General features: G+C 33.5%; 1 protein-coding gene across 1 annotated transcript in view; it reads left to right on the top strand.

Moving 5' to 3' along the window:
• The window catches only part of MMP20 (matrix metallopeptidase 20), a 51,428-nt gene extending 39,826 nt beyond the window's left edge, over nucleotides 1-11,602 (top strand). The window contains exons 9-10 of the mRNA XM_074188147.1: nucleotides 10,242-10,345; nucleotides 11,502-11,602. Of these exons, the coding sequence (XP_074044248.1) occupies nucleotides 10,242-10,345; nucleotides 11,502-11,602 (205 nt within the window). The remainder of the gene's footprint in view (nucleotides 1-10,241; nucleotides 10,346-11,501) is intronic.
• Nucleotides 11,603-12,767: the final 1,165 nt, after the last annotated feature.

The raw sequence follows: 12,767 nt of genomic DNA, 5'->3' as shown, positions 1-12,767 counted from the left end.
AACCACAGTGTTTACACTCACTGCGTCACCAGTATTAAGCAATTCTTCCTTCACTGTGGACTTTACCAAGAAGTAGACAAAGGAACAGGTCCATTCTTTGTTATTCATTACAAAGAACAAGTGGAGCCAAAAATAATGTTTTATTATAAAGTTTCTGATTCTTCATCTGATAGATTAACATCACTCTTCTTTAGTTGGTCTCCGGGCCTTTAAATCACCTCCTCCTTCATTTTCTCTTTCACCAAAGTCCTAAGAGGTCACTTCAATGTTACAAATACAAGCTAACATTTGTACAATGTCTGAAAGATTGTAAATGCTTTCCTAATAAGAATCCTATGAAGTAGAGAGTGCAAAACCCACCCCATTTTACTAAGAATTTGAGAAATTAAATGAAATTTAATTAAATTAAAATTAAATCTAGTAGATGTCTGAAGTGGGATTCAAATCAAGGTCTTCAGACTCCAAGTCCAGAGGTCCTGTATCCATCCTACCCTATTCCTACTCACTTGTGGCTGTGCCTTATCAACTTTTCAAGTAAAAAGGTTAAGTTTGAAGAGATGCTGAAATTATCTGCTACAAGGAAGCTTAAGAATTCTCATTGGATTTCATTTATCTGTACTATTTCTGTCTCCCCTTCTGTAAGACACATTAAATTTACTGACAGAACAATTGCTATACTCCCCTTCTTGCCAAAGACAAAACTGTGACTTTTGAGTTGGCTTTATTTAACAAGTAGCATCTTAATGAAGTATGCACAACTGAAATGCATAGGAAGCAACCTAGGAAGCTAAGGAAACCTCACACCTCTCTCTGGATATGCCTATAGTCTCTAAATATTCAGTTTAGACTAAATTATTCATTAGAATTAAAAAGCTTATTGGAGGCATAGAAATATATATATATATATATATGAATACATGATATAAAGATAGATGGATAGATAGATAGATAGATAGACAGACAGACAGAACTACCAGGCAGACATTAGACACACAAACTTTTTGACTCAGGCAGTCATTGAATTGAACCAATTATTGCCTTTCACACCTTAAATAGAAAGTCCGATGGAATGGAAGACAATGAGGAGGAAAAAGAAGAGAAGGAAGATAAAGGAGACGAAGGGAGAGAAGGAGGAGGAGAAGAAGAAGAAGGAAAAAGAGAGAGGAAAGAAACTAAGAAAGGAAGAAAAGGGGAAAGAGCAGGTGGAAAAGGAGGGAAAGAAGGAGAAAAAGAGGAAGAAACTCATTTCACAAAAAAATAATATTTTATATTTTTTTAATTTTCTCACAACAGTACCTTAAGGGAAACTATTAACCTCTGTCTTAGAGATGAAGTTACTGATACTCAAACAGATTAGTGACTTCCCCAAGGTCATATAACTAAGACTCATAACAGCTCCCATTTATAAAAAAAAAACTTTAGAGTTTGTAGAATGTGTTCTTCATGAGAAAACAATATTGTCTGAGCCCCTGCGATTTATGTGACCTTGGGCAAGCTACTTACCTGGAACTCAACTTCAAATAAATGAGAAAGTTTGACTGAAGGTGCAATCCTTTGCAGTTCTAAATGTATGGTCCTGTGATAAATCCTATAGAAAAATTAGGAAACCAAGACTCATAGAGGTTAGTGTCTGGGTCCCAGTGTCATACAAATATTTCCACCCTTACATCATATATAATCACTACATAATAGTGTTTTAAAGAGGTGGCTAATACCTATATTCTTACACTCTTTTTACAAATGAAGAAGCTAAGTCTCAAAGAGCATAAATGAGTTGCCTAAGGACACATAGCTAAATGTTGGTAACAGAACTCAATCCAGTTCTTTCAACTCCACATACAGCAATGTTGACACTGTACCATAGCTGTTCCCCAAAGTTTTCTGCTTTACTCACACTTATTCCAGTTTTATCTATTGGGGAAAAAAGAGAATAATGGAGACAAAGTCTCTAGAACATTGACCTAAGACTTGAAGGTGAGGAATAAGTTATAGTAATGTCCCTGGTAATGAACTGACTAGCAACTGGAATATCATTCTTAATGTGACCTCACAGATACATCATATGATCTCTAGATATTGTCTGTCTTTTCATTTAACAATCCCAGATTAAATAATGAGGAATTATTCCATTCTCTAGACCCTCTTATTTTTCTCTTTCTAGCTTTCTTCTTCAGTTTCCATGCAAGTCTAGTCTCTGGAACAAATAATAATCAAAGAAAATAGAATAAGAAATAAAATACTAGAAATTATTTAGTTTTTTCTTATGGAACTTCTGGTGAACTTATAATTTTTCTGAGTTATTTCAGTGATTAAGACAGCCTTGGAAAATTTCCCATTATAGATGTACCAGGTACATCTACAGTTTTGGATTATTAGATATACCACTGATTACACAAGGAACCCAAAGGGGAGGAAATCCCAAAAGTAAGTTCAGAAGGAGTAAACTGACAGGGCAGAGCTATGAAACCCCCTCCCAACAAAAATAACTTCCATTACTACTTTATTTTCAAATAAAAACTTACTATTGATATCTGTTCAGGAGCCTTTCCTTTTTCCAACCTTCCCACATCTTCATCAGAAAAACCAAATATATCAACACATTCCTCTACTCCCATTCCCAGAATCCTGAGAAGATGAATTTATGACCTGATTATAGGTATAGAGAAGCTAAAAACTGGAGAAATTAAGGAAGGAAACTGTAATGTAAGAACATAATTAAATCCACTTAAAATGAAGATTATTGATAAAAAGGAGTCATTTATCCAATAAATTGTAAATATAAGTGTGTGATGTCATAGATACTTGAAAAACATCCCAGGTACTATACTAGAAGATTAAAACTAATCAAATAGGGGCGGCTAGGTGGTGCAGTGGATAGAGCACCTGCCTTGGAGTCAGCAGTACCTGGGTTCAAATACGGGCTCAGACACTTAATAATTACCTAGACGTGTGGCCTTAGGCAAGCCACTTAACCCCATTGCCTTGAAAAATCTAAAAAAAAAAAATTGCAATCATTAGTAAGAATTAATCCAATTGTTATAGGTTTGATCACATTAAATAATGAATAAAATTTTCTCTCCACCTACTCAACCACCAAGAGAATATTTGAACACACCAATGATTAATCATTTCTTTGTATGATTTTTGATCAAAGGATCTCAAGATCATAGATTTAGACTGGAAGAAACCTTGGAGAACTAGTCAACACTTATTTCACAGATGGGGTCATACAAGACACAGAGGAGTTAAGTATTTTGCACAGGTTCAAATGACAGAGTAAGGATTCAAACTGAGGTCTTCCTAACTCCAAGTCCCTCACACTCTCCATTATACCACAAGTCATGAGTAAATTTAAAAGGAGCACATAAAATGGATGTAAATAATCTTTTATGTATCTACCATTTTTAAACATTTGCATGCATATGCATGTATTTTTTACTTAAATCTAATCACCTCTTCATCTTTAATGAAAATCTTGATGTCTGAGATTGCTATCCAATCTTCACCAGGAGTCAGAAGATTTTTTTTCTGAGACCCTGCTCTGATACTAACTGCTGATCATTCTGGGCCTCAGTTTCCTCATATTTTAAATATGCCAAAAATACTTGTACTACTTCCTCAAAAAAAGAAAATATACTGTAAATCTAAAAATACTGATAACTTAAAGAACTAATTGCTAAAAGTTATTAAAGCTTAAAACTGCATCAAGACTTTCAGAATACCTTGAAAATGTCAATTCATGTGGAATCATTAATTTAAAGACCACTTAATCCAATCCCTCCATTTTTCTGATAAGGAAACTGGCACTCAGAAATGATCAATCATCTGCCTAATATCACAAAAGTAATGGTGAAATTTTAACCTAGTTCTTCTAACTCAGGAAGTCAGTATTCTCTTTATATTGTGTCATCTTTACTCTCCTTTTTTCAACTCCTTCCTCTATCTAATTTGGCCAAAGGTGTCACCGCTCTAAGCAACACCCTTTCTTCCAATACTTTTCTTATCTCAGTCTCATTTCTTCCATATCTCTCCACACTCCCCACCACCACCATTGACTATGTCCTGCTATGTTATACATTTCACATTATTCAAACAAAGAATTTCCTAAGAGAAATGTCATGCCCCTGGGTGGGGCCTGGATCAGCTCACAATGTCAATCCAATTTAATCATTGAAAGACTGAATTGATGATTATTAGGACTGAGATAGTGAGCTCATAAAATTATTAGCAATATTTTCAGGGCCTTCTAATCCTTATGTTCCTGAAAATGGAATCTCTTTTATGATATCATGGAATAATGATTATACAGTCTCTGTTTGAAGGAGAACCTACTACCTTAATGGACAGCATATTCTTCTTTGAGAAGGGTTCAGGATTTGAACCTAAAGTTAAGTTAAATATTTCATCTTCTCCAGTTTACCTACCACTTACATAGCTACCATTCAGCTCTGTTTTGAAATTACCTGAATCACTTTGTTTGTACTTTGAAAAACATGTTTAAAAAAATACCATGATCTAAAAACAAAAACACATGGTCATAAAATCTAAAATTAGAAAGATATCAGAGATCATTTTTTCCAGTCTCCTCACTTTTAAAATCAGGAAAATAGACCCTTGATGGATAAGCAACTTGCCCAAAATCACAAAGGTAGTAAGCATCCAAAACTAGATTTGAATCTCTAAATCATCCTTCATTGAACATCCAAGAATTCTGATGGTAAGGAACTGGAAGACTATAGCTTTAAAAAAATAGCTGGTTTTATAATTAAAAAAAAATTTTAAATGCCTAAAGAAATACCAAAAACAACTATGGAATCCAAGATCTCAAACTCCTCATTGATTTAGTCTTTAAGATCTTGGTGTCTTCCAATAGAATGCAAATGCCTCAGGATAAGATACCATATTAAGCTGTGGGATGGTAGCACCTTAGGAATAATTTAATCTACAAAACAGACCATTCATCCTTGACAATAGACAGACAAGGCACAGAACCCATGATGGAGAGAGTAGGAAGGCAGGTTTGGTAAAGACACTAAAAAGACCTTGAAATATTCTCAACATTGATAATATCTACTTCCCACTTCTATCTAAAGTCTTACCCTGGAACTAAGAATTAAAAAAACAATCAAAATTATATTCATAAGACATAAGACATCAAATCAGAATGAAGTCTTTGTATCCAGTTCAGAACAATGAATTACAATTTCTCAGTCAGTGAATTTTGTTTTTTCAAAATTTTGACCAAAACTCTTTCCTATGAAATAGGAATATCTGAATGAATATATCTGTTAGATGCAGAAAATTCCCCCTATTTTCAATAGAACAATTCCCTTTTTTATCAGAATTGAAGAGTCCATTTCAGATTATTTAATACCAATAATATCAAGCTATTATTTTCTGGGACCATGTTCTTTTTTCTCTTTTCTGAATATTTCCTTGCCTTCACTTGCAAAACATTGAATCATATACACATAAACTGTGAAAAATTTTCATATTTTCATATCTATTTTCTATGTACTTTAAATTTCTAGAGAAACCTTTATCATTTCAGTTCCTTTTAATACATTCCATTGCATGTTTTGAGGTGCCCATCCAACTTCAAGTAGTCTTCAATTTGGGGGTGTTCCTCAAATCCTAGTGTAATACTGAACCATTTGGAAATAGAAGGACATTTTCCTTTATATATATAATTATCTAATTCTTTATTAAAGCCCAACATTGAACAACAATATGACCAACTAACCTTGTATGGTAACAATTTAAATTTAAATTTATTTACTTCAATGCATAAAATGTCATAAGAGGTTTTCTATTCCTCTCTAAGTCCTCATTAGGAGTCGTTGTTTTCTCATTCCTTCTCATCAACCTTGTCTTTTATAAAGTGCCTATTCCAATGTCTTCTTTTCTGGATACACTTTTTCCCTTTAATTACTTCACAAATATGTTTTAGATTAATTTTGAAGCCACTTTGGAAACTGAGTCTCCAGAAGCTTTCTGGTTTCAAAAAGGAAACCTGAACTGAATAAATAATTAGAAATTAAATAATTAGGAAAATGTATATTTTCCTAGACAATAATAAGTTAGACACTAGCTGTGTTACCTTGGGCAAAGTCATTTAACCCCAATTGCCCACCAAAAAAAAGTATATTTAAATTTCATCAAATTAATTACAGAAAAATAGGAGGATTTTTTTTCCATTGACCTTAAAACAGCATCAAAGTGATTGACATATATGCATGGAAGGGACGGGAATCCAGCTAAGCAGTCAGAGAGAACAATGAATAATTGCCTCCTCAGCTTATGTCTTCTTGAAAATTCACCATCAAGTTAAGTCAGAGAGGATTTTGTGAATATTCAGCTTCATTATAGAGGTAGACAGATTACTTCACACAAAGAAAATAATTAAATTTATTTATTTATGTAATGAACTGTGTATCTTACATTTAAAAAAATTAATATGAACTATGACTTCCTCTTGTTATCTTAAATTGTTTTACATGTTTTTAATTGAATTTTCAAAAATTTGTCATATGCTCTTAAATTCTCATCATGAGACTATACATAACACACTGAATATTGAGCATACATTTGACAAAGATTTCATTTTCCCATCTAATGTTGATTATAGCCCATAGATTTTCAATGGAGTTTAAATCAAGTTAGTTTTCAGGTCACTTAGAGGATATTTATTTCTATCTCTTTGGGTACATTTCTTAAGCTTTTATGACATGTGACATGGTGTAAGGATGTGTTGTAATATCCCATTATTTCATTTCCATTTGGTAATTTCTATAATTTAGCAACAATTCTGCTCTTCCTTATATCAATCTATCAGAATTCATTATTTCCCTAATTGGAACAAGACCCACTGGAAGTAAAAGATCCCCAAATAACTTTTGAGGATAAGTGTTTTACATTCAAATGAAGATTCTCAACTCTTATAGGCTCATCTGAATCTCCTCTGAAAAAATTTTGGCAAAGACCTAGATGAAAATGTGAGTTTCGCCAGTAAAAATTCTCTATTTCTAGTTTTGTGTAATTCATTTTGTATGTTCTGGCCTGTGGCAAGTGCTTTTTTGCTTTACTTTAAAAGAAGTTTGAAATGCTTACCTTCCTTATATCAACCACTGCTACAATATATCTAGGAATCACTGAGGTCTGCTCCTTGTGAGTTTCAAGTACATTTCTTTGGAATAATATCAATTCTTTAAAATCACAGAATCAAAAAAGAACAAAGAAACACAAACACATAATACAAAATCCAACTCAACCAACAGAACTAAAGGATTCTGGTTTCTTTTTGAAGGTCAAGGTCAGATGTTCTGAGATAGTCTAATGTCAGTAGAAGTGCATATGCATAACCATTGCAGGTGAAAAAAAATTATTATAGGTCCCAAGTAATTCACACATGACCATATTATCTAGGGCCAGTCATGTAATCCTGCAATATCATTACATAGGTTTCTAAAAGAAAAGCTACTTTTATTCTGGGAATATTGTGCATGACTTTTGCTCTATATTCTCTATAACTGAAAAGTTATTATCCTTTCCTTCTTGAGAAATGTCCTAGGCATTCTAACCTGGTAAACTGGTACTTAGAAGGCCAATCTCTGAAATTTGTGCATATAAGGGAATAATACCCAACAGAGACTGTATATTAAATGGTCCCCAGTTAAGGGGAAACCTTTTTTCTGATAGAAATAAATTGATATGGGGGTGGCTAGGGGGCATAGTGGACAGAGCACCAGCCCTGGAGTCAGAAGGACCTGAGTTCAAATCTAGCCTCAGACACTTAATAATTGCCTAACTGTGACCTTGGGCAGGTCACTTAACCCCACTGCCTAAAATTAAAAAGAAATTAAAAATAAATAAATTGATATGTAGCAATTAGTTTCCTAGAAGAGACCATAAAAATTCCATTTCACTTATTATGTACCTGAATTGTAGCACTAAAAGCACAAGCTTAAGTTCTTCATTTTAGGACAATTGCTGTATCCTAAATGAATTCACCAGATTAAATCAGGAAATAGGTGGAGTTTTTATCTCTGGCATTCTTCCACTTTTTCTCTGGATTTGTAGTGCTCTCCTTAATTTGATCCAACAATTATTTTTAAAATAGTTATTATAAGCAAGGCAGTCTCCTAAATTAGAGATTTTAAAAAGGAAAAAAAACTATAACTTACTTGCCTTCAAGGAGTTTATAATCTAAATTAATAAAATTAGGCTTTTTAACAATGCTTCATATCCCATCCATTTGTCTATTCTAATCATCTTACCATCTGCCTTGCAACTTTTGTCCAACTGGTATAGCTTTTCCAAACCAGAACACCAGAAAAAAAAATTACGAAATCTCTTGGGGGAATTAATTCACTTAGCTTTGAAATTCCTGTACAAGATTGAGCTACCTTGACTAAGGGGGGTAAGTGGATGTAAACTCAACTTGTACATTATATTTTGCTGGGTCCCAAACCACTAGATCAGATTAATTTTACATTCTATTCAACAATTCATATCATTGATCTGAACATCTCCCTTGAGGCTGCAACTATTCTTCCTAACCCACCCCCTACATATACTTCTGTCTTGTTCTGGACTCTGCAATCAAATCATTCAAAAAGGGATGCCAATTGACACCCCTGTGAATCAACTCATGATCTCTGTTATTCCTCAAATATAAATTAATATAAAACAAAAGTATTTGATGAAAAGCATAGTAAGAAAAGCCTGGGCCACATTATACCACCAAAAAAATGAACTTCATCATCATCATCATCATCGTCATCGTCATCATCATCATCATCATCAGTCGGTATAGTGGAGATATATATATATAGGGATTGTGCATGAGGTACAAATACAGAGCAAAAATTCTGGTCTGAATATAGAATACATGTCAAATCATGTCTTCAATGCAATATGTTTTAGCTATGTCATCAAGCTTCTCTCACTGGGATTCTTCTCTATCTATGCTGTGATATCTATGCTGGGTAAGTTACTCTACTTGTCTTTGAGAGAATTTTGTCTCTTCTTTTAAGCCATTGGGGAATGGCTTAAAAACCTGGAATAGATGAATGCAATGGAATATTATTATGCAGTTAAAATTACAAATATGAAGAATTCAGAGAAATATGGGAATGAATATAGAGCAAATTAAGCAATTCCATGGGAACAATATGAACAATGATTACAACAATGCAAATAAAAAATTCTAAAAGAAAGCTGAACACTGGATAATTGAAAAACCAATGAGATCCCAAGAAATGAAATATATGTGTGTGTGTGTGTGTGTGTGTGTGTGTGTGTGTGTGTGTGTGTGTGTATACATATATATTTACTCAATGGGAAAAAAAGTATAGAATATGGTATCAGTGTCAGGTACAATCACTATCAGATGATTTTGCTTAGTTGGCTTTTTTGTTACAATGTAGAGCTCAGTTTGAACTTGAAACTATAAAATAAAGATAAAAAGGATTGATAAAATATTCTATGAAAAGAAAAATAAATCTTAAAGAAATAAAAATTATATAAAGTATCATAAGAATTTTCTTATCACGTTGTCCAATCTTACTAATACAGCAAATTATAAAAACTCACTAGCCTCTTGAAGAGTCCTAGCAAAATTCTAGAACATATTACTAAGACAGAAGATGGTAAGCATTTGGGGGGGGGGGGTATTACTAGAAACTATCATGAGTTCATTAAGAATAAACCATTACGGGGCAGATTAGGTGGTGCAGTGGATAGAGCATCAGTCCTGAAGTCAGGAGGACCTGAGTTCAAATCTACCCTCAGTCACATACTTAATAGTTACTGAGCTGTGAGACCTTATTGCCCATTGCCTTACAAAAAATTTTTTAAAAAAGTAGAAACCATTATGGATTATCTTCATTTCCCATTCTTTGTTACTGTGGCAGGAAACAGTGATATTTTCTTAAGTGGGAGTACTCACTGTGTGACTTTGGAAAGATTATTTAACCTCCAAGAATCTGAGTTTTATCATTTGTAAAATGAGTTAAGTTATGCACATTATATTCCTTTCCAGTGCATAATGGACATCAAAGGAGATATTGTTTAAAAGAACTTTGAAAATTTTACTTTTATATTTAATTGACAGATGTGAAAACAAGGGATTAATTAATGAAATACATACTAGTCTTGTAACAGGAGCTTCTAAATGACCATAGTGGTCTTCCTTTGATTTTTATTGGCCCTTTTATTTATGACATATTTCATTCTTCTAGCTATGATGAAATAAAAAGGAAAATGGAAAAAGATTACCCAAAGAATATTGAAGAAGAATTTTCAGGAATAATTGGCAAAATAGATGCTGCTGTTGAAGTGAATGGTGAGTATCCTAACACTGAAATATATAACATTTAGAAAAAAATGTTTGTTTAGAATAGGATTTCAGGGGTTCACTGAGTCTAGACTGAAAAAAAATACATATGCATTTCAATATAATTGTTTTCCTTTGCAATCCTATGTATTTTATTTTATGCATGAACAAAAGCACAGAGTGAAGTATAGTATGTTATAAATATATATTATACATACCATGTAAATATATATTTATATGGAACCAGAGAGAGAAAGGGCTAGAGACTTGTTCCCTGGGGAGCTGAATCAAGAGTGTGTGGAAGTTGAAGAGGTGAATTTAGACCTGATGTCAGACAATTTTCTTAACAATGCTACCCAAAACTGGAGTAACCTGCCAGGAAAGTTACTGGGTTTTTCCTGATGGAGGTTTTCAAGAGGCTGGTTGACCCCTTGTTAGTTATTTTATAGCAGAAGTTCTTTTCATCTATGAGTTGAACTTTTTGGTCACTGAATCCTTCCCTACACTTAGATTTTATGATCCCTTAATTCTAGGACTATTTAGTTTCTTACTTATATTCCCAGTATCTAGCATAGTGTCTGACATGTTTCAGTTCAGCCATTTTTCAGTTGTATCTGATTCTAAATGACCACATTTAGGGTTTTCTTGGCAAAAAAATACTGGAGTGGTCTGTCATTTCCTTTTCCAGCTCAGTTTACACATGAGGAACTGAAGCAAATGGGGAAAAGTAACTTGTCAAGGACCAAATAAATAAGAAGAGTCTGAGTCCAGATTTGAACTCGGGAAGATGAGTCTTCCTAATTCCAAGTCCAATGTTCTATCTACTGTGTGATGTAGCTGCTGGAATATAATTGGCATTTAATAAGTGCTTATAGATTTGAAGTGAATAAAGGCTATGAAAAAACTTCTATCATGATACGGGAAGAGGACATTGGACAGAGCAGTCATACTAAATCAGAGGGATCACTTGGAGAACAATAGGATGAGACCACATTATGATAAGCATTAAAAACTAGCCTAAAAAGTTTACCCAACATTCCAACTAAAAAATTCTCAATTGCCCACTGAAAAAGTACTACTTTTATAAACATTGCTAATTCTCTCATTTGTACTCTCTTAAATAATTTTATTTTTGGCTGCCAAACTTTCCATTTGTCTCTTTTAGGTTACATTTACTTCTTTTCTGGACCAAAAGCCTATAAATATGATATAGAGAAGGAAGACGTGGTTAATGTGGTGAAATCTAGTTCCTGGATTGGTTGCTAAATCAACACAAAGTATGAAGATCACTGGGAAAAGCTGACGACTGGATCATGAGAATAGAAGCATAATGTAGGATAGAATTCTTCCTGGAGGAACTGATATTTTAGAGGCCACTGCCTTATACACTGGTAGCAGGAAACTACTCAGTGCAAAGGAAAACTGTGCTTGTCAATTCCATCACCATCATTGATTGGACAAGTTCAATCCATGTCAGAGTCAGTTAATTTATCGTATCATTTTAATGATCAGTATGAACTCCCAAACTCAGCATCTCAATTTTCCCTTCCCCTTGGCTTTACTAAGAATTTTTGGGTTGTTATTTCTTATCAGGAGGATACCTATGACAAACATTTTCATTGACTGGAAAAAAATTTTGACTGCATTGTCAACAATATTTTTGTAGGCAATTGACATTTGCAGTGCTGCAATTTGCTGTGCATTTTTTTAAATTTCCTGTTACTATTAAAAATGCCATACAACCAACTATGATGTGGTTAGTTTGTTTTTTTTGTTTGTTTGATTTTCCAATTTAGTGTTTAATGCTCTTTGAAATAGATAAGGGCAGGCAAAGTTGTGAATTCTCATACTGGACCAAGAAAAATACTTTCTAACAGGAAATCTTTTTAACCGAAGCCAACAAAAATATTTTATTAGGGCATTTCCTCATTTTCTTTTCTATTAAGTATTGACTGACTTCCATCAAACTATTTTTTTAAGTGTGTGAATTACGTGCTTGAAGAGCAGTTGAAGAAACTAGAGCTGTTTAGACTAGAAAAGGGATGACTCAGAGGGGACATAAAAGCTGTCCTTGATTATGTGAAGGATTTTCAAATAGAAGACATTGGATTTGCTCTTCATGGACTTTGAAAGAACTAGGAGAAACAAGAGTAAAAGTTGCAGGAGATCAAATTTAGGCTTATATCAAACCCAAATGTCCTAGAAGGCTGGGGTTGGGGAGAGAGGAATAAAGTATTACATCTTCAAATAAAGATGGTTAGATACTTTCTGGTATGTTAGGCAACAAAAAAAAATTCTAATTCACTCTCCTAGTTGACCCATGAAGACCAGGACAACTTTGAGATTCTGTGATGACACTAGATAGAACCATAGAAACATAATCCTAGGAGAAAGCAAGGCAATGGAAAGATTTGAACTAAAGTCACAATCA

This window comes from Macrotis lagotis, chromosome 1 (assembly GCF_037893015.1).
Source record: "Macrotis lagotis isolate mMagLag1 chromosome 1, bilby.v1.9.chrom.fasta, whole genome shotgun sequence".
NCBI lineage: Eukaryota > Metazoa > Chordata > Mammalia > Peramelemorphia > Peramelidae > Macrotis > Macrotis lagotis.
This window is presented reverse-complemented; position numbering and strand designations above follow the sequence as displayed.